At 49.4% G+C, this 27,399-nt stretch overlaps 1 protein-coding gene across 3 annotated transcripts in view; it reads left to right on the forward strand.

Moving 5' to 3' along the window:
* The window catches only part of LOC147095589 (class I histocompatibility antigen, F10 alpha chain-like), a 62,623-nt gene that overhangs the window by 5,198 nt on the left and 30,026 nt on the right, over positions 1–27,399 (forward strand). Inside the window, exon 1 of one of the 3 annotated variants that reach the window (XM_085974708.1) lies at positions 11,991–12,081. The exons of 1 other annotated variant lie outside the window; for it this stretch is intronic. Coding sequence is in view for 1 of the 2 variants with exons in the window: in XM_085974707.1 (XP_085830833.1) it covers positions 18,846–18,897 (52 nt within the window). In the remaining variant the exon portion in view is untranslated. Of the gene's footprint in view, positions 1–11,990; positions 12,082–18,551; positions 18,898–27,399 lie in introns of those variants that run through there. One more of the 3 variants, XM_085974707.1, reaches the window with a different exon arrangement.

Here is a 27,399-nt window from a genome sequence, read left to right on the forward strand (position 1 = left end):
CCATGGTCAGGTAATCAGCTATGTTGTATTGTCTGTTTAGGGCCAAGTAGCAATTGAGTTTGCTTTGGGTTTTTGTTGTTTCTGCCCAATATGTCAGATATTTTTCCTTTTGCTTAGCGACGATTGTGTTGGGTCGAATTCTTTGTGTTACCCTGTCACTGTCCTGGGGCTGGTTATTGTTAGTATTGTTGGTAGTTACTTCACTGAGTCCCAGGACTAGTTGACTGAGGGTACTCTCTCTCTCTCCCTCCCCTCCTCTGTCTCTCCCTCCCCTTCTCTCTCTCTCTCTCTCTCTCTCCCCCTCCACTCCCTCTCTCCCTCCCCTCCACTCTCTCTCTCCCTCCCCTCCACTCTCTCTCTCCCTCCCCTCCACTCTCTCTCTCCCTCCCCTCCCACTCTCTCACTCCTCCCCTCCACTCTCTCTCTCTCTCTCCCCCCTCCACTCTCTCCACTCCCCTCCACTCTCACTCCCACCCCTCCACTCTCTCCCTCCCCCCACTCTCTCTCCCTCCCCTCCACTCTCTCTCTCCCTCCCCTCCACACTCTCTCTCCCTCCCCTCCACACTCTCTCTCCCACCCCTCCACTCTCTCTCACTCCCCCTCCACACTCTCTCTCTCCCCTCCACTCTCTCTCTCCCACCCCTCCACTCACTCTATCTCCCTCCCCTCCACTCTCTCTCTCTCTCTCCCCCCCCTCCTCTCACTCTCTCCCTCCCCACCACTCTCTCACCCCCCCTCCACACTCTCTCTCCCTCCCCTCCACTCTCTCTATCTCCCCCCCCTCCACTCTCTCACTCTCACTCCCCCCCTCCTCTCACTCTCACCCTCCCTCCACTCTCTCTCCCTCCCCTCCACTCTCTCTCTCCCTCCCCTCCACTCTCTCTCTCCCTCCCCTCCACTCTCTCTCTCCCTCCCCTCCACTCTCTCCACTCCCCTCCACTCTCTCTCTCCCTCCCCTCCACTCTCTCTCTCCCTCCCCTCCACTCTCTCTCTCCCTCCCCTCCACTCTCTCTCTCTCCCTCCCCTCCACTCTCTCTCTCTCTCTCCCCCCTCCTCTCTCTCTCACTCCCCTCCACTCTCTCTCTCCCTCCCCTCCACTCTCTCCCTCCCCTCCACTCTCTCTCCCTCCCCTCCACTCTCTCTCTCCCTCCCCTCCACACTCTCTCTCCCTCCCCTCCACACTCTCTCTCCCTCCCCTCCACTCTCTCTCACTCTCCCCTCCACACTCTCTCTCTCCCCTCCACTCTCTCTCTCCCTCCCCTCCACTCACTCTATCTCCCTCCCCTCCACTCTCTCTCTCTCTCTCCCCCCCTCCTCTCACTCTCTCCCTCCCCTCCACTCTCTCTCCCTCCCCTCCACACTCTCTCTCCCTCCCCTCCACTCTCTCTCTCTCTCCCCTCCACTCTCTCTCCCTCCCCTCCACTCTCTCTCTCCCTCCCCTCCACTCTCTCTCTCCCTCCCCTCCACTCTCTCTCTCCCTCCCCTCCACTCTCTCTCCCTCCCCTCCACTCTCTCTCTCCCTCCCCTCCACACTCTCTCTCCCTCCCCTTCACTCTCTCTCCCTCCCCTCCACTCTCTCTCTCTCCCTCCCCTCCACTCTCTCTCTCTCCCTCCCCTCCACTCTCTCTCTCCCTTCCCTCCACTCTCTCTCCCTCCCCTCCACTCTCTCCTCCCTCCCCTCCCCTCCACTCTCTCTCTCCCTCCCCTCCACTCTCTCTCTCCCTCCCCTCCACTCTCTCTCTCCCTCCCCTCCACTCTCTCTCTCCCTCCCCTCCACTCTCTCTCTCCCTCCCCTCCACTCTCTCTCTCTCCCTTCCCTCCACTTTCTCTCTCCCTCTCCTCCACTCTCTCTCTCCCTCCCCTCCACTCTCCCACCCCTGCCCTCCACTCTCTCTCTCCCTCCTCTCTCTCTCTCTCCCTCCCCTCCACTCTCTCTCTCCCCCCCTCCACTCTCTCTCCCTCCCCTCCACTCTCTCTCTCGCTCCCCTCCACTCTCTCTCCCTCCCCTCCACTCTCTCTCCCTCCCCTCCACTCTCTCTCTCCCTCCCCTCCACTCTCTCTCTCCCTCCCCTCCACTCTCTTTCTCCCTCCCCTCCACTCTCTCTCCCTCCCCTCCACTCTCTCTCCCTCCCCTCTCTCTCCTCCCCTCCACTCTCTCTCTCACTCCCCTCCACTCTCTCTCTCCCTCCCCTCCACACTCTCTCTCTCCCTCCCCTCCACTCTCTCTCTCTCCCTCCCCTCCACTCTCTCTCTCCCTCCCCTCCACTCTCTCTCTCCCTCCCCTCCACACTCTCTCTCTCCCTCCCTTCCACTCTCTCTCTCCCTCCCCTCCACACTCTCTCTCCCTCCCCTTCACTCTCTCTCCCTCCCCTCCACTCTCTCTCTCCCTCCCCTCCACTCTCTCTCTCCGTCCCCTTCACTCTCTCTCTCCCTCCCCTCCACTCTCTCTCTCCCTCCCCTCCACTCTCTCTCTCCCTCCCCTCCACTCTCTCTCTCCCTCCCCTCCACTCTCTCTCTCCCTCCCCTCCACTCTCTCTCTCCCTCCCCTCCACTCTCTCTCTCCCTCCCCTCCACTCTCTCTCTCCCTCCCCTCCACTCTCTCTCCCTCCCCTCCACTCTCTCTCTCCCTCCCCTCCACTCTCTCTCTCTCCCCTCCACTCTCTCTCTCTCCCTCCCCTCCACTCTCTCTCTCCCTCCCCTCCACTCTCTCTCTCCCTCCCCTCCACTCTCTCTCACTCCCCTCCACTCTCTCTCTCCCTCCCCTCCACACTCTCTCTCCCTCCCCTCCCCTCTCTCTCTCCCTCCCCTCCACTCTCTCTCTCCCTCCCCTCCACTCACAATTCACAATTCACAATTCAAATCGCTTTATTGGCATGATAAGTTACATCTTATGTTGCCAAAGCATCAAAATACATTTATGGTTTACCACATAAACGCAGTTCTATTCATACAGTGTATAAACAGGTATATCCCTGAGTGTATAAATATACATTCGCATTGTTTATATATATTCTTTTCTTAGTTTACTGGTTGGCTCTCTGTTCATGGCAAGCTGTAACATAGCGTGCCGCCAGTGTTATACAGCTTCTCTCCTCTCCCAGTAGGAATGGGAGTTTTTGGTTGTCATTCAGATTTCTGAAATCAGGGCATATTTGTGAGAATTTTTGGTAGAAATTCTCCCTGATGCCCTGATATTTTCCACAAGCTGTGAGGAAGTGCATCTCTGTCTCCACCACTCCCTGACTGCAGTGCGAGCATATCCTGTCCTCTCTTGGCAGCCTGGTCTGCCTGTGTCTGCCTTTTTCGATCGCTAGGCTATGTTCGCTAAGTCTGTACCTTGTCAAGGTTCTTCTCAGTTTGTTATCCTTTACCATGGTCAGGTAATCAGCTATGTTGTATTGTCTGTTTAGGGCCAAGTAGCAATTGAGTTTGCTTTGGGTTTTTGTTGTTTCTGCCCAATATGTCAGATATTTTTCCTTTTGCTTAGCGACGATTGTGTTGGGTCGAATTCTTTGTGTTACCCTGTCACTGTCCTGGGGCTGGTTATTGTTAGTATTGTTGGTAGTTACTTCACTGAGTCCCAGGACTAGTTGACTGAGGGTACTCTCTCTCTCTCCCTCCCCTCCACTCTCTCTCTCTCTCCCTCCCCTCCACTCTCTCTCCCTCCCCTCCACTCTCGCTCCCTCCCCTTCACTCTCTCTCTCCCTCCCCTCCACTCTCTCTCTCCCTCCCCTCCACTCTCTCTCTCCCTCCCCTCCACTCTCTCTCTCCCTCCCCTCCACTCTCTCTCTCCCTCCCCTCCACTCTCTCTCTCCCTCCCCTCCACTCTCTCTCTCCCTCCCCTCCACTCTCTCTCTCCCTCCCCTCCACTCTCTCTCTCCCTCCCCTCCACTCTCTCTCTCCCTCCCCTCCACTCTCTCTCTCTCCCCCTCCACTCTCTCTCTCTCCCTCCCCTCCACTCTCTCTCTCCCTCCCCTCCACTCTCTCTCTCCCTCCCCTCCACTCTCTCTCACTCCCCTCCACTCTCTCTCTCCCTCCCCTCCACACTCTCTCTCCCTCCCCTCCCCTCTCTCTCTCCCTCCCCTCCACTCTCTCTCTCCCTCCCCTCCACTCTCTCTCTCTCCCTCCCTTCCACTCTCTCTCTCTCTCCCTCCCCTCCACTCTCTCTCCCTCCCCTCCACTCTCGCTCCCTCCCCTTCACTCTCTCTCCCTCCCCTTCACTCTCTCTCCCTCCCCTCCACTCACTCTCTCCCTCCCCTCCACTCTCTCTCTCTCCCTCCCCTCCACTCTCTCTCTCCCTCCCCTCCACTCTCTCTCCCTCCCCTCCACTCTCTCTCTCCCTCCCCCCACTCTCTCTCTCCCTCCCCTCCACTCTCTCTCTCCCTCCCCTCCACTCTCTCTCTCCCTCCCCTCCACTCTCTCTCTCCCTCCCCTCCACTCTCTCTCCCCTCCACTCTCTCTCCCTCCCCTCCCCTCCACTCTCTCTCCCTCCCCTCCACTCTCTCTCTTCCTCCCCTCCACACTCTCTCTTCCTCCCCTCCACTCTCTCTCCCTCCCCTCCACTCTCTCCTGTCACCTCTCCCCTCCACTCTCCCACTCCACCTCTGCCCTCTTCCTCCCCATCCGCTCTCTCCCTCCCCCTCCCCTCCACTCTGGCCCCCCTCCCTCTCACCTCCCTCTCCACTCGCTCCCACCCTCCACCGTCTCCCTCCCCCTCACTCTCCCCTTGCTCCCCTCTCCACTCTGTCCCCCCCTCCACTCTCTTCCCTCCCTCTCCCCTCCCTCCCCTATCCACTCTCTCCCCTCCCTCTCCCCTTCCTCCCATCTCCTCTCTGTCCCTCCTCCATCCTCCAGTCTCTCCCTCCCCCCTCCCTCTCTCCTCCTTCTCCTCTCCACACTCTCCCACCCTCCACTCTCTGCGTCCCCCTCCCTCCCTCTCTACCCTCTCCACTCTATCCCTCCCCTACCCTCCAGTCTCTTCCCTCCCTCTTCTGTTAGTCTGAAATATTTCTGGATCCTTTTCAATGAATATTAAATCAGAGAGACAACAGTGAGATAGACGTGGGTGGAAAGAGAGAGAGAGAGAGAGAGCGAGCAAAAGACAGAGACAAAGAGAAAGAAAAAGACAGGGAGAGAAAGACAGAGAGAGAGAGATAGAGAGGGGGGATTGAAAGAGAAAGAGCGACAAAGGGCATGACTGTGACAGCGAGAGAGAGAGATAGGGACAGAGGAGGAGAGAGGTTGGTACAGGGGCAGAGAGAGAAAGATAAAATAACAGGAATAGGCACAGAGGGAGAAAAGAGAGTGACAAAAGTGAACAGAACAGACAAGGATAGATAGAGCAGGGTAAAGAGAGAGAGAGAGAGAAGGAATAGAGAGTGAGAGCAGGAAACAGAGACAGAGAGAAAGAAACAGTGAAAAAGGTGAGAGAAAGTTCAGAATCAAGGGACAAGTAGCAGAATGGATAGCGAACTGGCTACAAAACAGAACACAGTTAATAGTGGTTAAAGGTGGTTAATCAGACTGGTGGAACGTGGGAAGTGGGGATCCACTGGGATCGGTGCTGAGACCAATGCTGTTCACCATTTACATAAACGATTTGCACAATTTCTAAACTTGCGGATGACACTAAATATGAGTTATAGTTATTACTGAGGAAGACCAAGACACAAAAGGAGAAGATGTTCATAAACTTGTAGACTGGGTGTGTAAATGGCTACTGAATTTTGATGTTGATAAGTGTAAGGCGGTCCATGTTGGTAGGAGAATAAGGAGGCAAGATTCTCTTTGGAAAATAAAAATCTAAATGGGTAGAGGAGCAGAGGGACATGGGGGTAAACATTCCCAAATCATTAAAAGAGCAATGCAAGGTAATAAGGCCATAAAAATGAAAACAAATCACTGGGGTTAATTTCTAGAGGCGTATAATTGAAAAGCAGGGAATTTATGTAATACTTGTACAGAACCGTTGGTTTGACCACACACAGAGTACTGCGTACACTTCTGGCCTCCATATTACAGAAAGGATATAGAGTCACCGGAGAAGCTGCAAAAAAGATTGACAAGGATGTTACCAGAACTGAGAGGTTAATTCTGTCAGGACAGACTGAACAGGCTGGGCTCTTTTCTCTAGAAAAGAGAAGACTGAGAGGTGACCTGATAGAGGTCTTCAAAATTGTGAAGGGGTTTGATGGGGTAGAGGAAGTGAAGATGTTTCCACTTGTGGAGGAGTCCAAAACCAGGGCCCATAAACATGAGATAGTCACTAGTAAACCCAGTCACCAGTAAACCCAGTCACCAGTAAACCCAGTCACCAGTAAACCCAGTCACTAGTAAATCAAGTCACCAGTAAACCCAGTCACCAGTAAACCCAGTCACCAGTAAACCCAGTCACTAGTAAACCCAGTCACCAGTAAACCCAGTCACCAGTAAACCCAGTCACCAGTAAATCAAGTCACCAGTAAACCCAGTCACTAGTAAACCCAGTCACCAGTAAATCAAGTCACCAGTAAACCCAGTCACCAGTAAACCCAGTCACTAGTAAACCCAGTCACTAGTAAATCCAGTCACTAGTAAACCCAGTCACTAGTAAACCCAGTCACTAGTAAATCCAGTCACTAGTAAACCCAGTCACTAGTAAACCCAGTAAAACATTCAGGAGAAACCTTTTTGCCCAAAGAGTGGCTAGAATGTGGAAATTGCTGCCACGTGGAGTAGACGAGGCGAATAGCATTGAACCCTTAAAGGGGAAGCTAAATAAGCACATGGACAGGAATGGGAGGATATGCTGATGGGGGGGGGGTGCGGAGATTAAGTCGATATTTCTTTTTTCTAAGCACCTCACTTAATTCTGTGTCAGTGAATTTCTGGGCTCAGTGTTCCACATTCTCACAATACTTTGTGTGAAAAAGCTGTTCCTGGATTCAAATGGAACTGGTTTTATTCAAATTCTAAACATATAGGCCTAGAAATTGAGTTTTGGCGCAGCCAGGGCTTTAGCGCCGGAAGTTAGTGCCGGAGCTAAGTCGCGCTGGTCGGGCCCAAAATTCAATAATTCTGCGCCCAAACGGCTGCCGGCGCTGCTGAGAGGTGTTTGCGCCTGAAAACTGGCGCTACGTGCTGAATATCGGCGCTATTCCGGCGCTGCGGCGCCCGCTGCGGTGCGGCAGGTTCGGGAAGTGCAGGCCTCCTCCTTCCCTTAAGGAGGAGCTGCCTGCACCCGGCCGCGGCCCGCGAAAATCGTTCTAAAAATGAGCCCGGCACCTCGGACAAGTGCCGGGCTTGCTTCTGTTCCGGGGGGGGGGGGGCGGGGGGAAGTCCGGGGAGGGAGCTGCGGCCAGGCGGCCGGCGGGAAAGCGGCCGGCCGCCGCGGGGCCTTTAATGCGCCGGCGCAAAGTCAGGTAAGACTCTGTTGCCAGAGTCTTAGTTGCGGCTGCCACGGGCGAGGCGGCCGCAACTGAATTTCGGCGCTGGGGCCCGTCGCCATGGCAACCAGGACGCTGCGCACACCGATGACGTCATCGGTGCCGGCGCAGCGCTACCGGTCTAGCGCGGCGGAAGGGCCCCGGGCAATTTCGGCGCCGGCGCCAATTGCAGCGCTAGGCCCTCTAGCGCCGCAAAAGCGGCGCTAAGGCAACTCAATTTCTAGGCCATAAGAATCAACATGGAAATATAATTTAAATATTAGTTTATTTGTGTAAGCAAATGCAAACAATTCAACGTTCCTGTCAAGGAAATATCACAGTGAGGTAAAGTTTTCTTGGTACAAAGTGCAACAGCCAGCACTGGTTAATCAGTGACCTCATGTGGGTCCTCATAAACAAAATTAATACATTGGCTGACAGCACTATACCATAAAAGGTTAAACTGCTTCGTGACTGTTCAAAGTACTGTCTCCAATTAGGTTTTATCGTGTTGTTTTGTAGTTTTTCAGATGCCTCCCTATAGAATCTTATGCAGAAAATGGCCATAAATTGCAGTTATGAAATACAAATCTATGTATGCAGGAATAGTGAGTGTTACAATTATTTTTATCCCATGGTGCTCAGTTGATATCCAGTCCAAGTTAATGGGATCAAAGTCTCTTTGCTGTTGAATGCAGGAGTCCCAATTTGTGTGTAAATTGTGTTCGCCCTGTTAAGGTCTTGTTACTAACCAATTCTGCAAAACTGCTTGAGCAAATTTCAGAATAAAAGCTGGGGAAACTGCACTTCCCATTCCTGCCCTGCTCAGGGACATAACTGTACTCATCCTCCAAATAACCCAAGCAGCGTTAGCCACGATGTCACGATGCGTGACCCTCAGATCCTTTGGCCTCACCTGGCCGTGTTCAGAGAACATTACGATTGGAGATATCACCTGCAACAATGGTTTTCAACTGATATAGAAAGACCCTCCTCCACTCATCCAAGGGTACGATGAAGGCTTTGCTGGAGTATATGTAGGGTAAGGACTTGGCTCAAAAACACACTGTGGCAAATTACACAAGGCCGAGATAATCTCATGAAGAATGTAAGGCTAGCTGTTAGTTCGTGCACTGAACACCCATTTTTATACAGTAGAATTGCATTTTCAGTGAATATTTTGGAAGCTACATCCAGAAATGTGTTATTAGGACATAGACTGATTGAGCATTTGGACTAATATGAACTGATTAGGGAGAGCCAGCGTGGATTTGTAAATGGTATGTCATGTCTAATGAAGCTAGTTTAATGATGTGAGGAGGTAACTAACATGGTAAGTAAGGGATTGTCTATGGAAGTTATTTATATGGACTTCCAGAAGGCATTCAACAAGGTTCCACAAAGGAGATTGGTAACAAAATTGAAAGTGCACAGAATTGGAGGCAAACTATTGGGTTGATAGAGAATTGATTAGGAGGTAGGAGACAGAGACTAGAGATAATGGCCTAGAAATTGGGTTTTGGCGCAGCGACGGCTTTAGCGCCGGAAGTTACTGCCGGAGCTAAGTCGCGCTGGGCGGGCCAAAAATTCACTACTTCTGCGCCCAAACGGCTGCCGGCGCTGCTGAAAGCTGTTAGCGCCTGAAAACTGGCGCTATGCGCTGAATTTCGGCGCTATTCCGGCGCTGCGGCGCCCGCTGCGGTGCGGCAGGTTCGGGAAGTGCAGTCCTCCTCCTTCCCTTAAGGAGGAGCTGCCTGCACCCGGCCGCGGCCCGCGATACATAGATACATAGAAGATAGGAGCAGGAGTAGGCCATTCGGCCCTTCGTGCCTGCTCCGCCATTCGATGAGATCATGGCTGATCCTTTAATTCAGTATCCCGTCCCCGCCTTCTCTCCGTAACCCTTAACCCCTTTTGCCCGTAGAAATATATCTAATTCCCTCTTAAATATATTTAATGAGCTGGCGTACACTGCCCTCTGTGGCAATGAGTTCCACAGGTTCACCACTCTCTGAGTGAAGAAATTCCCCCTCATCTCTGTCCTAAATGGTTTAGCCCTTATCCTTAAATTATGTCCTCTAGTTCTGTTCTCACCCGCCAAGGGAAACATTCCTTCTGCATCCAGTCTGTCTAGACCTGTCAGAATTTTATACACTTCTATGAGGTCCCCTCTCAATCTTCTAAACTCCAGTGTGTACATCCCTAAACTACATAGTCTCTCCTCATAGGTCATTCCCGCCATTCCTGGTATCAGCCTGGTGAATCGCCGCTGCACCCCCTCCATGGCAAGAACATCCTTCCTCAGATGAGGCGACCAAAACTGTACACAGTACTCGAGGTGTGGTCTCACCAGTGCCCTGTACAGCTGCAGCAAGGTATCCCTGTTCCTGTATTCTAACCCTTTTGCTATGAAGGCCAGCATACCGTTTGCCTTCTTGACCGCCTGTTGCACCTGCATGCTCGCCTTCAGTGACTGGTGTACAAGAACACCCAGGTCTCTCTGTACTTCCCCCTCTCCCAATCTATTGCCATTTAAATAATAATTTGCCCTCCCGTTCCTGCACCCAAGGTGGATAACTTCGCACTTGTCCACATTATAGTGCATCTGCCATTTATCCGCCCAATCGCCCAGTCTGTCCAAATCGCTCTGGAGCTTCCTGGTCTCTTCCTCTGAGCCCACCCCCCCTCCTAGTTTAGTGTCGTCTGCAAATTTGGAAATGCTGCATCCGACTCCCGATAATCTTTTTAAAAATGAGCCCGGCACCTCGGACAAGTGCCGGGCTTGCTTCTGTTCCGGGGGGGGGGGGGGAAGGGGGAAGTCATAGAGTCATAGAGTCATAGAGTAATACAGCACGGATAGAGGCCCTTCGGCCCATCGTGTCCGCGCCGGCCATCAAGCCCTGTCTAATCTAATCCCATATTCCAGCATTTGGCCCGTAGCCTTGTATGCTATGGCATTTCAAGTGCACATCCAAATGCTTCTTAAATGTTGTGAGGGTTTCTGCCTCCACAACCCTTTCAGGCAGTGAGTTCCAGACTCCAACCACCCTCTGGGTGAAAAAGTTCTTTCTCAAATCCCCTCTAAACCTCCCGCCCTTTACCTTGAATCTATGCCCCCTAGTTATCGACCCCTCTACTAAGGGAAAAAGCTCCTCAGCATCCATCCTATCTATGCCCCTCATAATTTTGTACACCTCAATCATGTCCCCCCTCAGCCTCCTCAGCTCCGGGGAGGGAGCTGCGGCCAGGCGGGCAGCTGAAAAGCGGCCGGCCGCCGCGGGGCCTTTAATGCGCCGGCGCAACGTTCTGTAAGGCACCTCTGCCAGAACGTTGCTTGCGGCTGCCACGGGTGAGGCGGCCGCAACTCAATTTCCGAGTTTGGGTGGGTTACCATGGCAACCGGGACGCTGCGCACACCGATGACGTCATCGGTGCCGGCGCAGCGCTACCGGCCTAACGCCAATTTAGGGCCCCTGTCAATTTCAAAACTGGCCATAACTTCGCCGCTAGGCCCTCTAGCGCCTCAAAAGCGGCGCTAAGGCCAGTGAATTTCTAGGCCATTGGGTATGTTCTCAGATTGGCAGGATGTGACTAGTGGGGCCTCAGATTTTCATTATAATTATAAATGACTTGGATGAAGGAATAGAGAGCCATATATCCATGCTTGCTAATGACACCAAGTTAGGTTGCACAGTAAATTGTGAAGATGGCAGCAGAAATTTGCAAAGGGACATTGGTAGGTTAAGTTAGTGGGAAAAACTGTGGCAGGTGAACTTCAATTTGGGGAAATGTGAGGTCATCCGCCTTGGACATAAGTAAGAGAGATCAGAGATCGAGAAGCTAGGAACTGTGGATGGGCAGAGAGACTTAGGGGTCCAAGTACTGAAATGACTACAAGCTAATGGACAGGTAGAAACAAATATTTTAAAAAAATCTAATGGAATGTCAGCCTTTATCTCAACAGGATGGAATAGAAAGGGGTGGAAGTTATGTTACAGCTGTACAGAGCTCTGGTTAGACCCCATCTGGAGTATTGTGTTAACTTCTGGGCACCGCACCTCAGAAAGGATATCTTGGCCTTGGTGGGGATGCAATGCAGATTCTCCAGAATGATACCGAAGCAAAAAATGATTACATTATGAGGACAGGTTGCATAGACTCGGTTTGTGTTCACTTGATTATAAAAGATTAACGGGTGACCTAACTGTGGTGTTGAAGATGATTAAATGATTTGACAGGATAGATAAAGAGAAACTATTTCACCTGGTGGGAGTCCAGAACAAGGTGGCATAACATTAAAATTAGAGCTAGATCATTCAGGGGCGAAGTTCAGAGAGCATTTCTTCACATGAAGGTTCGTGGCAATCTGGAACTCACGCCACAAAAAAAGCTGTTGAGGCTAGGGGTCAATTGAAAATGACAAAACCAAGATTGGTAGATTTCTGTTCGGCAAGGTTATTAATGGTTACGGAACCAAGGCGGGTACATCTCTGAGAGGGTGCAGAACATTTTGAGCGGGGAAGGGGAACAGCCAGATGTAGTGGTCAATGTTTGAACCAATGACGCATGAAGGAAAAGCGCTGAGGTCCTGCAGTCAGAGTTTCAGAGCTCAGAGGAAAATTAAAGAGCAGGACCTGAAAGGTAGTTATCTCTGGATTCGTCCAGTGACACAGTGCTGGTGAGTATAGGAATAGTAGGATAAGACAGGTTACCGCATGGCTTGAGAAATGCTTCTGGAGGAAGAACTTCAGATTCGTGGGGCAGTGGAACCAGTCCTGAGGCAGGAGGAGCCTATTAAAGGTGGACGGGTTGCACCTCAACAGTGATGGAATCAATGTCCTTGTGGGAAGTATAACTAGTTCTGTGGAAGAGGTTTTAAACTAAGTTGGTAGGTGGATGGCCACCTGGGTGAAACATAAGAGAGGAGAAACAAAGTGCACAGAGGACTTGGGGAGACTAATAGCACTAGAGTAAAGGGTAATTTAGTAACAGGGGGATAAGACAGGGAAAATGCGAGGCAGTCTAAAATGGGTTTGGAGTGCATGTGTATAAATGGACACAGCTTGGTAAATAAAGTTGGTGAACTGCAGGCACAAGTCACCACATGGGATTCAGGAAAGATAGGGAAGGAAAAAGGGAGGGGTGGCAGTAATGATCAAATAAACTATTGTAGCACGGGAGAGGGATGATGTAGTTGAGGGTTCAAAGACAGAATCTGTTGGGTTAACGTTAAAGAAGATGACCTATTACGCTGTTGGGTGTATATTATAGGCCACCAAATAGTGATAAGGAGATGGAAATGCAAATTTTCAGTCAAATTACAGAAAAATGAAAGAACTATAGAGTAGTGATAAAGGGCGACTTCAATTTTCCTAATATAGACTGGTGTGGCGGTACCACCGAGTGTCCCTTACTTACCTGTACATAATTCCCTTTTACCTCTGTTTGTATAGTGTTTACCTGTATGGGGCATTGCCCCTTTAAGAGCGCGAGCTGGCCCAGCTCGGCCTTCCACTCCCGCGACGGCCGCCGGCCCAGCTCCGCCTCCCGCTCCCGCGGCGGCCGCAGGCACAGCTCGGCCTCCAGCACCCGCGACATCGGCCAGCTGCAGTGCCGGGTGACTCCCGCAACTTCGGCCGCAACGGCCAGCTACAGTGCCGGGAGAATGCGATAACGCCATCACGCGAGTCACGTGACCACCTTAGCTCGGGCAAATACGATGACGTCACGTCACGAGTCACGTGATGCCCCAAGCGTGGGAAACGCAGACAACGTGATGACGTCACAACGCGAACATGATGATGTCATCACGCAATCCACAGGACTGCAGACTCAGTCCTTGTGGCGTCCCCACTGGGGTAAGACCTGTTCCAAGACTCTCCTGCATCGGTGTATGTTGTTTTCTGTACTTCATCAAATCCTTCATTTAAAACTTATTGGATTGTTTCTCCTGAGTCGACCTCAGTGATTTGGTTAGGAATACACCTATTCCTACATTGGTGACCCAGCGATGTGAGTACGGGAGTTCACCTATTCCTACACTGGTAACCCCGTATCCGTGAACGTTTTTCGTGGAAGAAACGCACAGCCTGAACCTCGTTTTCACAGAAGACGACCGACGTGCACAGCCGAATTCGTCCAACACCTACATTGGTGACCCTGTCTCCGTGAATGTTTTCCATGGATGCAGCACATCGCCTGAACCCCGTCTCTGTGAACGCTTTTGCAGAAGAAGAGCACGGTGAACAACAACCGACGAGCAACAACCGCCGAACAACAACCGATGAACACCAATTCCTACATTGGCGACCCCGCCTTTGCGAACGTATTCAGGGAGCAACAACCGCCCTCATGCTTTATAAAGGTAGAAGCCCTGTTCGCCGAGAACATCAATGCAGCGCAGACCAAGCACCTGCTTACGGTCTCCGTATTCGACATTTCTACCACCACATGGATCGTCCGCCTCCACAACATCTACCAATACAACAGCAAGTATACATCCCTCCAAGCGCGGGTTCTGCAGGTTTTCGGGCCCTTAAGATCAGAGCGCACCACCGCGGTGATGCCACGAGGACTCGCTCCTCATGACCCACGAGGACCCATCCCTCATGAACCATGAGGACGCACTCCTCACGACCCATGAGGACCCATCCCTCACGAACCACAAAGACCCATCCCTCGTGAACCACGAGGACCCATGCCTCGTGAACCATGAGGACCCATCCCTCGTGAACCACGAGGACCCATCCCTCGCAAACCACGAGGATCCATCCCTCGTGAAACACGAAGACTCATTCCCCGCCGATGAAGCACCAGCCCGTCAGCCTGCTGGTTGTGTTTTCTACCACGCTTTTCGGCGCGAAAGCGAAGCGTTGCCGCCCTCCCGGCAGTTTTCCACTTGAATCAACAAAAACTCGAAGGGTTGCCGCCCTCCCAGCAGTTTTCCCCCTAAAGCAACAACAACTCGGAGCATTGCCGTCCTTTCTACAGGTTCCCCTGAACAAACGCAAACATCTACTGATGCTGCAAACATCGAGGACGGGTCCAACGGGCATCCCGCGGCCGCGATCGGCCACGCGAAAGTTGCTGTCATCACCGATCACTGATCAATGCAGCAACGGTTCACACTCTGTTGTGTTACCGTCGTAGCACTATGGCACACACCATTCTGTGCATTCCAGTCTGCTGAACAGTTCGCTCACCTGTTGGCGAGTTCACCGCCCTCGCCCGCCAAGTCCTCCTGGATCGCCCGTTCGGCGTTCCTGCAGATTTCGTCAGACTGAGGACTTTCTCCAACATCAACAGAGTCATGGTCCGCGTCTGCCCAACCTGCCCATCACTATATTATGGCCTGCTGTTTCGACCTGGCGCCCGCTTCAAACCACGGGCCACAGAGGTCGCACACCTCCACGGTCCTTTGCATGATGGATACGTTTTATTCGCCACGACGCGCGTAAGGATCTGTTCACGACCAGCATCTTTAGACCTCGCCTGCCAAGTCGAGACAGCACGACCGCCGAGACCACCAGCTCGTCAGACCACCTCGTCTTTTAACTTTCGTTAAAGCAAATTCTGGGGGGGCGTATGTGGCGGTACCACTGAGTGTCCCTTACTTACCTGTACATAATTCCCTGTACCTGTGTTTGTATAGTGTTTACCTGTATGGGGCGTTGCCCCTTTAAGAGCATGAGCCGGCCCAGCTCGGCCTTCCGCTCCCGTGACAGCCGCCGGCCCAGCTCGGCCTCCCACTCCCATGGCGGCCGCCGGCACAGCTCGGCCTCCCGCGCCCGCGACTTCAGCCGCATCGGCCAGCTGCAGTGCCGGGTGACTCCTGCTCCCGCGACTTCGGCCGCAACGGCCAGCTACAGTGCCGGGTGCCGGGAGAATGCGATAACACCATCACACGAGTCACGTGACCGCCCCAAGGATGGGCAAATGCGATGACGTCATGTCGCGAGTCACGTGATGCCCCAAGCGTAGGAAACGCGGACAACGTGCAGACGACACGACGCGAACGTGATGATGTTATCACGCAATCCACAGGACTGCGGACTCAGTCCTCGTGGTGTCCCCACTGGGGTAAGACCTGTTCCAAGACTCTCCTGCATCGGTCTATGTTGTTTTCTGTACTTCGTCAAATCCTTCATTAAAAACTTATTGGATCGTTTCTCCCAAGTCGACCTCAGTGATTTGGTTAGGAATACATCTATTCCTACACTGGGATATTTAAAGAGTATAGGGCAATAATAGCTGGTGGGAATTGCTGGTATCTGTACAAATGACCTTTCTTAATCAGTGTGTTTCGAGCCCAACGAGGTACAGAGATGGATCTAGTTCTGGGGAATGAAGTGGGGCAAGTGGAGAATCTTTCAGTGGGGGAGTACTTGGGGAACAGTGATCATAATATCAATAGCTTTAGAATAGTTATGGCAAAGGAAAAGGAACAATCAAGCATACATATACTTAACTGGAGGAGGGGTAACTTCAGTATATTGAAAAGGAATCTTGCCCAGTGGATTGAATCAAAAATTTGCAGGCAAAACATTGGGAGGCCTTCAAAGCGGGGTACAGATTAAACACATTCCACCAAGGGGGGAAAGGAAGGGTACACAAAGCTCGAGCTCCCTGGATGACTGCAGATATAGAGATTAAAATGAGACAGCAAAAGGGGCCTATGTCAAATGTCAGGTTCATAATACAGTAGGTAACCAAGCTGAATGCAAATAGTACACAGGAGATCTAAATAAGGAGTAAGAAGGGCAAAGGGAGAACATGAGAATAGATTAGCAGCTAACATAAAAGGGAACCCAAAAGCATTTTCAAAACATATAAAAAATAAAAGGGTAGTCAAAGGAAGGAACAACAATGGAGATATACTTCTGGAGGCAGGGATATAATTGAGATAGTAAATGATTACTTTGCATCTCTCTTCACCAGAGAATGGGGATGCTGTCAACGTAGCAGTGAAGGAGGAGGTAGTAGTGCTATTGGAAAAAATAAAACAATAGATAAGGAAGAGGTAATTAAAAGGTTGGCAGTGCTTAAAGTAGAAAAGTCACCTGGTCCAGATGGGATGCGTCCTATGTTATTGAGGGAAGTAAGGGCGGAAATTGCGGAGGGCCTAGCCATAATCATTAGATATGGGGGTGGTGCCAGAGTAGTGGAGGATTGCAAATGTTACGCCCCTGTTTAAAAAGCGGGAGAAGGATAAACCTGGCAACTAAAGGCCAGTCAGCCCAACGGTGGTGGGGAAACTTTTAGAGACAATAATCCGGGAAACCATTAAATGGGATTTGGAAAAGTATGGGCTAATCAATGACAGGCAGCACGGATTTGTTAAAGGCAAATCGTGTTTGACTAACTTGATCGAGTTCTTTGAGCAAGTATCGGAGAGGGTTGACGAAGGTTGATGTTGTGTATATGGACTTTCAAAATGTGTTTGACAAAGTAGCTCATAATACTCTTGTTAGCAAAATTAAAGTCCATGGGATTATAGGGACAGATACAAAATTGTCTAATGGATAGAAAGCAGAATGTAGTGGTGAATGGTGGCTTTTCAGACTGGAGGGAAGTATACAGTGGTGTCCCCCAGGGGACGGTATTAGGACCACTGTTCTTTTTGATATATATTAATGACTTGGGTATACAGGGCAGAATTTCAAAGTTTGCAGATGATACAAAACTCGGAAATGTAGTGAACAATGAGGAGGATAGTAACAGATTTCTGGAAGAAATAGACAGTCTGGTGAAATGGGCAGACACATGGCAGATGAAATTTGAAGCACAGAAGTGATACATTTAGGTAGAAAGAATGAGGAGAGGCAATATAAACTCAATGGTACAATTTAAAGGGGCTGCAGGAACAGAGAATATGAGATGTATGTACACACATCTTTGAAGGTGGCAGGACAAGTTGAGAATGTTGTTAAAAAAGATTGGATCATTTGGCTTTATTAATCGAGTAATCGAGCACAAAAGGAATGCAGTTATGCAAAAACTTTTTAGAACACTGATTGGGTCTCAGCTGAAATATTGTGTTCGATTCTGGGCACCACACTTTTGGAAATTATGTCAGGGCCATGACTGGAATGGTACCGGGGGTGAGGGACTTTAATCATGTGATGAGTCTGGAGAAACTGCAGCTTTTCTCCTTAGATCAGAAAAGGTTAAGAGGAGATTTGATAGAGGTGTTCAAAATCATGTACAGTAAATCAGGAGAAACTGTTTCCAGTGGCAGAATGGTCGGTAACCAGAGGACACAGGTTTAAGGTGATTAGCAAAGGAACCAGAGTCGACATGAGGAAACACTATTTACGCAGCGAGTTGTTGTTATCTGGAATTCACTGAATGAAAGGGAGGTGGAAGCAGATTTAACAGGAACTTTGAAAATTGAATTGGACAAATACTTAGAGGGAAAACAGAAATATAGATCTATGGGGAAAGAGTAGGTGAGTGAGAATCATTGACTCGTTCTACCAAAGAGCAGACAAAGGCACAATGGGCCGAATGGCCTCCATCTCTGCTGTTTCATTCCATGATTGGATGGAGTTAAAATACAGGTCAGCCATGATCTAATGGAATGGTGGAAAAAGGCTCGAGGTGCTGAATTGCCTGCTCCTGTTCCTAGATTAATATTGGGAATGTTGGAGGTGAAATGCTTACCATATTGGTATAACACTCCTTTGCCTGTTATTTTAATGGTGCAGCCTGTTTAAAACAAGTGGGATATCACCTGTGTTACAACAGTGGACAATAACATGTCTCACTAATATTGCCAACAGTAATTTCAGGTAGAAATTGTCCAGCGGTGCAGCGAGTGATGAGAGTCAATGAACAAGTGTATTTGTAGCTTGGCCTGAAATTCCTCTTTTCACTATTATAGCAGAGCCTCAATCTGTTCACAGCAGATAGATTTACACCGCCACTGAGAGGGAGGAGGGTTGCATTTTCAGATTGTGTAGCTTGTAAACTTTCTATCACCCAGCAGAAACAGTGAAAGTGACCAGCCTGTGATTGGTCTTTCATTGACCTTAACAGGGCGAGGCTGTATTTGCCAGTAAAGTTTGCACCTGTTCTGAGAAGGGGAAAGCACAGGATTGGAGATTGCTGCTGCTTTTAACAGCCAGCTCTATAATCGCTACCGATCAGGTTCAGTGGGAAATATTCTCGCCGGTGCTTTCAATTTGTGTCTCAGTCTTCCTCCAGTTTCAAGTCTTTGCCATTGACCAGTGTGTTCTTTTCTAATCCACTTCTGCCCACAGTTCCTAATGCTGGGAATAGAGCCAAAAATTCCCTCCCCAGTGACGGGAGGTGATTTCTTTCCCATTGGATAGAATGAGTTTCACTGAACGAGATAAGCAGAATAATGTGGGAGGGGTTCGGTCAACGACTAAACCTTCCCGTCTCGCTGTGCAGGGTTTTAACTGAGCGACTCCCTGAAACATGTTCCTCTTTGCTTTACTGAGCCTTTACTTTTTTCAAAGGGTGATTCCTGGTAAGTCAAATGGCAGGAATTGTGCGGCTATATTCATTATTACACGATATGAACAACGTATTTGACCCGGGTTTAGTCCGGGTTACACTGCCTGTTCCATGTTTAGTCCGGGTTACACTGCTGCCCCGTGTTTCGTCCGGGATATAATGATTGCCCCTTGTTTAGTCCGGGTTACACTGACTGCTCCCGTGTTTAGACCGGGATTTACATACTGCCCCGTGTTTAGTCTGGGATACACCGACTGCCCCCTTATTTAGTCCGGGTTACATTGACTGCCCCGTGTTTATTCTGGGATACACTGATTGCCCCGTGCTTAGTCCGGGTTACACTGACTGTCCCCGTGTTTAGTCCGGGATTTACTAACTGCCCCGTGATAAGTCCGGGATTCACTGACTGCTCTCTTGTTTAGTCCGGGTTACACTGACTGCCCCGTGATTAGTCGGGGTTACACTGACTGCCCCCGTGTTTAATCCGGGTTACGCTGACTGCCCCATGATTAGTCGGGGTTACACTGACTGCACCGTGTTTCGTCCGGGTTACACTGACTGCTCCCGTGTTTAGTCCGGGATTTACTAACTGACCCGTGTTTAGTCCAGGTTACACTAACTGCTCCCGTTTTTCGTCCGGGATTTACTAACTGCCCCGTGTTTTATCCGGGATTCACTGACTACCCTATGTTTAGTCCGGGTTACACTGACTGCCTCGGACCTTGCGGATGCCCTGGGAGAGCTCCTGAGCGGGTTGGAGTGGCGAGGTGACGATAGGGCTCGTGTGGCGCTACACGCTTAAAAAACTTGCCAGAGATTTACATCAGGACTGAAGTAGTGTCCCTCAATCGTAGATGGGGATATGTGCGATGAATCAGGCCGACGTGTTGACAACTCTGGTTGGACCATTCCAGGAGCATTCATCACATGACCTCCAGCCCAGTCACCCCGCCTATATTCCCCATCTCCAATATTGTTATAATTGCAACTTTTTAATGTTATTGTTTTCTTTCTCCCGAGTTTCTTGTAGCGGTGTCCAGGAGATTAATCTTTAATTCCTGGAGACTCCGGGATAGTTCTGGTGGGTTGGCCAGCTATGCCCCGCCCATCTGATTGATAAAGTTGGTGGGGACTGTATAATTTTCGTGAACCGGTTTCAGACACATGAACATAGAAACATAGAAGATAGGAGCAGGAGTAGGCCATTCGGCCCCTCGAGCCTGCTCTGCCATTCAATGCGATCATGGCTGATCATCCAAGTTCAGTACCCGGTCCCCGCTTTCTCCCCATACCCCTTGATCCCTTTAGCCTTAAGAAATATATAGAAACATAGAAGATAGGAGCAGGAGTAGGCCATTCGGCCCCTTGAGCCTGCTCCGCCATTCAATGAGATCATGGCTGATCATTCAAATTCAGTACCCTGTCCGTGCCTTCTCCCCATATCCCTTGATCCCTTTAGCCTTAAGAAATATATCCAACTCCTTCTTGAATATATTTAATGAAATGGCCCCCGCCACCCTTTGTGGCAGAGAATTCCACAGGTTCACCACTCTCTGGGTGAAGAAATTCCTCCTCATTTCAGTCCTAAATGTCCTACCCCTTATCCTTAGACTATGACCCCTGGTTCTGGACTCCCCAACCATCGGGAACATCCTTCCAGCATCTAGTCTGTCCAGGCCTGACACAATTTTATAGGTTTCGATGATATCCCCTCTCAATCTTCTAAACTCCAGTGAGTATAAGCCCAATCGACACAATCTCTCCTCATACGTCATTCCTGCCAACCCAGGTATCAGCCTGGTGAATCTTCGCTGCACTCCTTCCATGGCAAGAACGTCCTTCCTCAGATAAGGCGACCAAAACTGCACACAATACTCAAGGTGTGGTCTCATCAAGGCCCTGTACAACTGTAGCAAGACATCCTTGTTCCTGTACTCGAACCCTCTTACTACGAAGGCCAACATACCATTTGCCTTCTTAACCGCCTGCTGCACCTGCATGCTTACCTTCAGCGACTGGTGCACAAGAACACCCAGGTCTCTTGGCAATTCCCCTTCTCCCAATCTATTGCCATTCAAATAATAATGTGCCTTCCTGTTTTTGCCACCAAAGTGGATAACCTCACATTTATCCACATTATAGTGCATTTGACATGTTTCTGCCCAATCACCTAACCTGTCCAAATCGTACTGGAGTTTCAGGACATCCTCCTCGCAGCATACCCTCCCACCCAGCTATGTGTCATCTGCAAATTTGGAGATATTACATTCAATTCCCTCGTCCAGATCATTAATATATATTGTGAACAGCTGGGGTCCTAGGACCAATCCTTGCGGTACCCCACTAGTCACTGCCTGCCACTCAGAAAATGACCCGTTTATTCCAACTCTTTTTGCTCTGTCTGCCAACCAATTCTCTATCCAAGTCAATACCTTGCCCCCAATCCCATGTTCCTTAATTTTGCACGCTAATCTCTTATGCGGGACCTTATCGAAAGCCTCCTGAAAGTCCAAATACACCACATCCACTGGTTCTCCCTTATCTATTTTACCAGTTACATCCTCAAAAAAATCCAGTAGATTAGTCAAGCATGATTTACCTTTTGTAAATCCATGTTGACTTTGTCCATCCTGTCACTGCTTTCCAAGTGCTCTGCTATTACATCTTTTATAATGGACTCTAGCATTTTCCCCACTACCGATGTCAGGCTTACCGGTCTATAATTCCCAGCTTTTTCTCTGCCACCTTTTTTGAATAGTGGGGTAACATTAGCTACCCTCCAATCCATGGGTACTGTTCCAGAGTCTATCGAGTTCTGGAAGATGACCAGCAATGCATCTACTATTTCTAGGGCCACTTCCTTAATTACCCTGGGATGTAGATTATCAGGCCCTGGGGATTTATCGGCCTTCAGTCCCATCAATTTTCCTAACACCATTTCCCTAAAATACTGATTTCTTTCAGTTCCACCCTTTCATCAGACCCTATGTTCCCCGGTATTTCTGGGATGTTATTTGTGTCCTCCTTTGTGAAGACAGAACCAAAATATGTATTTAGTTGGTCTGCCATTTCTTTGTTCCCCATTATAAATTCCCCCGATTCTGACTGCAAGGGACCCATGCTTGACTTCACCAATCTTTTTCTCTTCACATGTCTATAAAAGCTTTTACAGTCAGTTTTTATGTTCCCTGAAAGCTTACTCTCATATTCTATTTTCCCTTTCTTAATGAATCCCTTTGTCCTCCTTTGTTGAATCCTGAACTGCTCCCAATCCTCAGGATTATTGCTTTTCTGGCCAATTTGTATGTCCTCTCCTTGGATCTTATGCTATCCCTAATTTCCATTGTTACCCACGGTTGAGTCACCTTTTTTGTTTTATTTTTATGCCAAACTGGGATGAACAACTTCTGTAGTTCATCCATTCGGTCTTTGAATGCTTGGCATTGCCTGTCCACCATCACCCCTTTGAGTGCCATTCCCCAATCAATCCTACCCAACTCGCTCCTCAGACCATCGTAGTTTCCTTTATTTAAATTGAGGACCCTTGTTTCTGAGTCAACTACGTCATTCTCCATCTTAATGAAGAATTCAATCATATTATGATTGCTCTGACCCAAGGGGCCTCGTACAACAAGATTGCTAATCAATCCTTTCTCTTTACATAATACCCAGTCTAAGATGGCCTGATCTCTGGTTGGTTCCTCGACATATTCATTCAGGAAACCATCCCATAAACACTCCAGGAATTCCTCCTCCACTGTATTGTTACCAATTTGGTTAGCCCAATCTATATGTAGATTAAAGTCACCCATGATGACTGCTGTGCCCTTATTGCACGCTTCTTTAATTTCCCTTTTAATGCCATCCCCAACCTCCGCCTTACTGTTTGGAGGTCTATATACCACTCCCACTAATGTTTTTTTCCCCTTAATATTTCTCAATTCTACCCATACAGATTCCACATCATCAGAGCTAATATTCTTCATTACAATTGTGTTAATCCCTTCTTTAACCAGTAATGCTACCCCACCTCCCTTTCCTTTTTGCCTATCTTTCCTGAATATCGAATACCCCTGGATGTTGAGTTCCCAGTCTTGGCCATCCTTGAGCCACGTTTCCGTAATCCCAACCAAATCATCTTCATTTACCTCTATTTGCGCAGCCAATTCATCCACCTTATTACAAATGCTCCTCGCATTAAGACACAAAGCCTTCAGGCTTGTTTTTTTAACGCTCTTAGACCTATTGGAATTATCATTTACTGTGGCCATGTTTGATTTAAACCGTTGATTTCTCTGACTGCCACTTTTGTTTTTGTCCTTCCTATCTTTTGCTTTTATCCTTGTTTCCTTTTCCTCTGTCTCCCTGCTCAGGTTCCCAACCCCCTTCCATTTTAGTTTAAACCCTCCCCCACAGCACTAGCAATCAAAACCCCTAGGACATCGGTTCTAGCCCTGCCCAGGTGCAGACCGTCCGGTTTGAACTGGTCCCACCGCCCCCAGAACCAGTTCCAATGTCCCAGGAACTTGAATCCCTCCCCCTGGCACCATTCCTCTAGCCAAATATTCATCTGAAGTATCCTTCTATTTCTACTCTGACTAGCAAGTGGCACTGGTAGCAATCCTGAGATTACTACCTTTGAGGTCCTGTTTTTTAATTTACCTCCTAACTCCCTATATTCCGCTTTTAGGACCTCATCCCGCTTTTTACCTACATCGTTGGTGCCTATATGCACCACGACAACTTGCTGTTCACCCTCCCCTTCCAAGATGCTCTGCAGCCGATCAGAGAAATCCTTGACCCTTGCACCAGGGAGGCAACACACCATCCTGGAGTCTCGTTTGCAGCCGCAGAAACGCCTATCTATTCCCCTTACAATTGAATCCCGTATTACTCTAGCTCTACCACTCTTTTTCCTCCCATTCTGTGCAGCAGAGCCACCCCTGGTGCAGGAAGTTGGCTGCTGCTGCCTTCCTCTGATACACCACTTTGAGTACTGTTGGGGGGGATGGCTTATCAATTGGAGAGGGGGATGGCCACAGGGGACCCCTGCACTACCTGCCTGCGCCTAGTAATCTGCCTGTTGGTCACCCGTTCCCTTTCTTCCTGTCCAACCTCTACCTGTGTTGTGTCCAACTCCCTAAATATGCTATTCACGATGTCCCGAGCATCGTGAATGCTCCAGTATGCATCCAATTGCAGCTCCAGCGCCGCAATGCGGTCTGTCAGTAGCTGCAGCTGGGTGCACTTCCTGCACACATAGTTGTCAGGGATGCAGGAAATGTCCCTGAGTTCCCACATATCGCAGGAGGAGCAGATCACAGGGCCGGGCTGTCCTGCCATGATTTACCCTTTAACTAATTGGGTTTAAATTAAATCAATCAATCCCACTAATTACACTACAGCTAAATAGTTTTACCAACAGTCCCCGCTACACCAGAGAGACCTTAGAAACGATAAACCAGAGTTAATGTTTAAAAAAGAGAGAAATACTCACCAACCAATCACTTACATTCTTCCTGCTGACGTCACACTTTCATTACTTTTTACCTCTCTCCCCTGCTGCTGAATTGGTCGGGCCTCGCTGCTGCCGCCGCTTTTAAGCTTTGCCGATGCTGCTCTCTCCCAGGTCCAGGTCCAGGCTCTGTGGTCGGGCCTCGCTGCTGCCACCGGTTTTAAACTCTGCCGATGCTGCTCTCTCCCCGGTCCAGGTCCAGGCTCTGTGGTCGGGCCTTGTTCACTGCCGCCGGTTTTAAGCTCTGCCGATGCTGCTCTCTCCCCGGTCCAGGTCCAGGCTCTGTGGTCGGGCCTCGTTCACTGCCGCCAGTTTTAAGCTCTGCCGATGCTGCTCTCTCCCCGGTCCAGGTCCAGGCTCTGTGGTCGGGCCTCGCTGCTGCCACCGGTTTTAAACTCTGCCGATGCTGCTCTCTCCCCGGTCCAGGTCCAGGCTCTGTGGTCGGGCCTCGTTCACTGCCGCCGGTTTTAAGCTCTGCCGATGCTGCTCTCTCCCAGGTCCAGGTGCAGGCTCTGTGGTCGGGCCTCGCTGCTGCCGCCAGTTTTAAGTTCTGCCGATGCTGCTCTCTCCCAGGTCCAGGTCCAGGCTCTGTCATAGTGATGAACTGGCCTCCACCACCCTCTGTGGCAGAGAATTCGACAGGTTCACCACTCTCTGCATGAAGAAATTGCTCCTCATCGCAGTCCTAAATGGCTTACCCCTTATCCTTAGACTGTGACCCTTGGTTCTGGACTCCCTGGCCATCGGGAACATCCTTCCTGCATCTAGTCTGTCCAGGCCTGACAGAATTTTATAGGTTTCGATGAGATCCCCTCTCAATCTTCTAAACTCCAGTGAGTATAAGTCCAATTGACACAATCTCTCCTCATACGTCATTCCTGCCATCCCAGGTATCAGCCTGGTGAATCTTCGCTGCACTTCTTCCATGGCAAGAACATCCTCCTTCAGATAAGGCGACCAAAACTGCACACAATACTCAAGGTGCAGTCTCACCAAGGCCCTGTACAACTGCAGCAAGACATCTTTGTTCCTGTACTCGAACCCTCTTGCTACGAAGGCAAACATACCATTTGCCTTCTTAACTGCCTGCTGCACCTGCATGCTTACCTTCAGCGACTGGTGCACAAGAACACCCAGGTCTCTTTGCACTTGCCCTTCTCCCAATCTATTGCCATTCAAATAATAATCTGCCTTCCTGTTTTTGCCACCAAAGTGGATAACCACACATTTATCCACGTTACATTGCACCTGCCATGCTTCTGCCCAATCACCCAACCTGTCCAAATCATCCTGTAGTTTCTCGGCATCCTTCTCACAGCACACACACCCACCCAGCTTTGTGTCGTCTGCAAATTTGGAGATATTACATCTAGTTCCCTTATCTAGATCATTAATATATATTGTTAATAGCTGGGGTCCAAGGACCGAGACTTGCGGTACCCCACTAGCCACTGCCTGCTACTCAGAAAAAGTCCCGTTTATTCCAACTCTTTGCTTTCTATCTGCCAATCAGTTCTCTATCCAAGTCAATACCTTGCCCCTAATCCCATGTGCCTTTACTTTACACGCTAATCACTTATGTGGGACCATGTCGAAAGCCTTCTGAAAGTCCAAATACACCACATCCACTGGTTCTCCCTTATCTATTTTACCAGTTACATCCTCAAAAAATTCCAGTAGATTAGTCAAGCATGATTTACCTTTTGTAAATCCATTTTGACTTTGTCTGATCCTGTCACGGTTTTCCAAGTGCTCTGCTATTACATCTTTTATAATGGACTCTAGCATTTTCCCCACTACCGATGTCAGGCTTACTGGTCTGTAGTTCCCCATTTGCTCTCTGCAACCTTTTTTGAATAGTGGGGTAACATTAGCTACCCTCAATCCATGGGTACTGTTCCAGATTCCATCGAATGTTGGAAGATGACCAGCAATGCATCTACTATTTCTAGGGCCACTTCCTTAAGTGCCCTAGGATGTAGATTATCAGGCTCTGGGGATTTGTCAGCCTTCTATCCCATCCATTCCCCTAACACCATTTCCCTACAAATACTGATTTCTTTCAGTTCCTCCCTTTCTTCAGACCCTATGTTCCCCAACATCTCTGGGAGGTTATTTGTGTCCTCCTTTGTGAAGACCGAACCAAAATATGTATGTAATTGGTCAGCCATTTCTTTGTTCCCCATTATAAATTCCCGTGCCTCTGACTTCAAGTGACCTATGCTTGCCTTCACCAATCTTTTTCCCTTCACATAACTATAAAAGCTTTTACAGTCAGTTTTTATATACCCTGCAAGTTTACTTTCATATTCTATTTTCCCTTTCTTAATTAATCCCTTTGTCCTCCTTTGTTGAATCCTAAACTGCTCCCAATCCTCTGGATTACTGCTTTTTCTGGCCAATGTGTATGTCCTCTCCTTGGATCTTATGCTATCCCAAATTTCCCTTGTTAGCCACGGTTAAGTCACCTTTTTTGTTTTATTTTCATGCCAAACTGGGATGAACAAATTCTGTATTTCATGCGGTCTTTGAATGTTTGCCATTGCCTATCCACCGTTAAACCTTTGAGTGACATTCCCCAATCAATCCTACTCAATTCGCGCCTCAGACCATCGTAGTTTCCTTTATTTAAATTCAGGACCCTAGTCTCTGAGTCAACTACTTCATTCTCCATCTTAATGAAGAATTCGATGATATTATGATCGCTCCAACCCAAGTGGCCTCGTACAACAAGATTGCTAATGAATCCTTTCTCGTTACATAATACCCAGCCTAAGATGGCCTGATGTCTGGTTGGTTCCTCGACATATTGGTCCAGGAAACCATCCTGTAAACACTCCAGGAATTCCTCCTCCTCAGTATTGTTACTAATCTGGTTAGCCCAATCTATATGTAGATTAAAGTTACCCATGATGACTGCTGTGTCCTTTTTGCACGCTTCTCTAATGTCACTTTTAATGACATCCCCAACCTCCGCATTACTGTTTGGAAGTCTATATA

This window comes from Somniosus microcephalus, unplaced genomic scaffold (assembly GCF_052327205.1).
Source record: "Somniosus microcephalus isolate GS21.2 unplaced genomic scaffold, FLI_Smic_1.0 unresolved_chr1, whole genome shotgun sequence".
Lineage (NCBI taxonomy): Eukaryota > Metazoa > Chordata > Chondrichthyes > Squaliformes > Somniosidae > Somniosus > Somniosus microcephalus.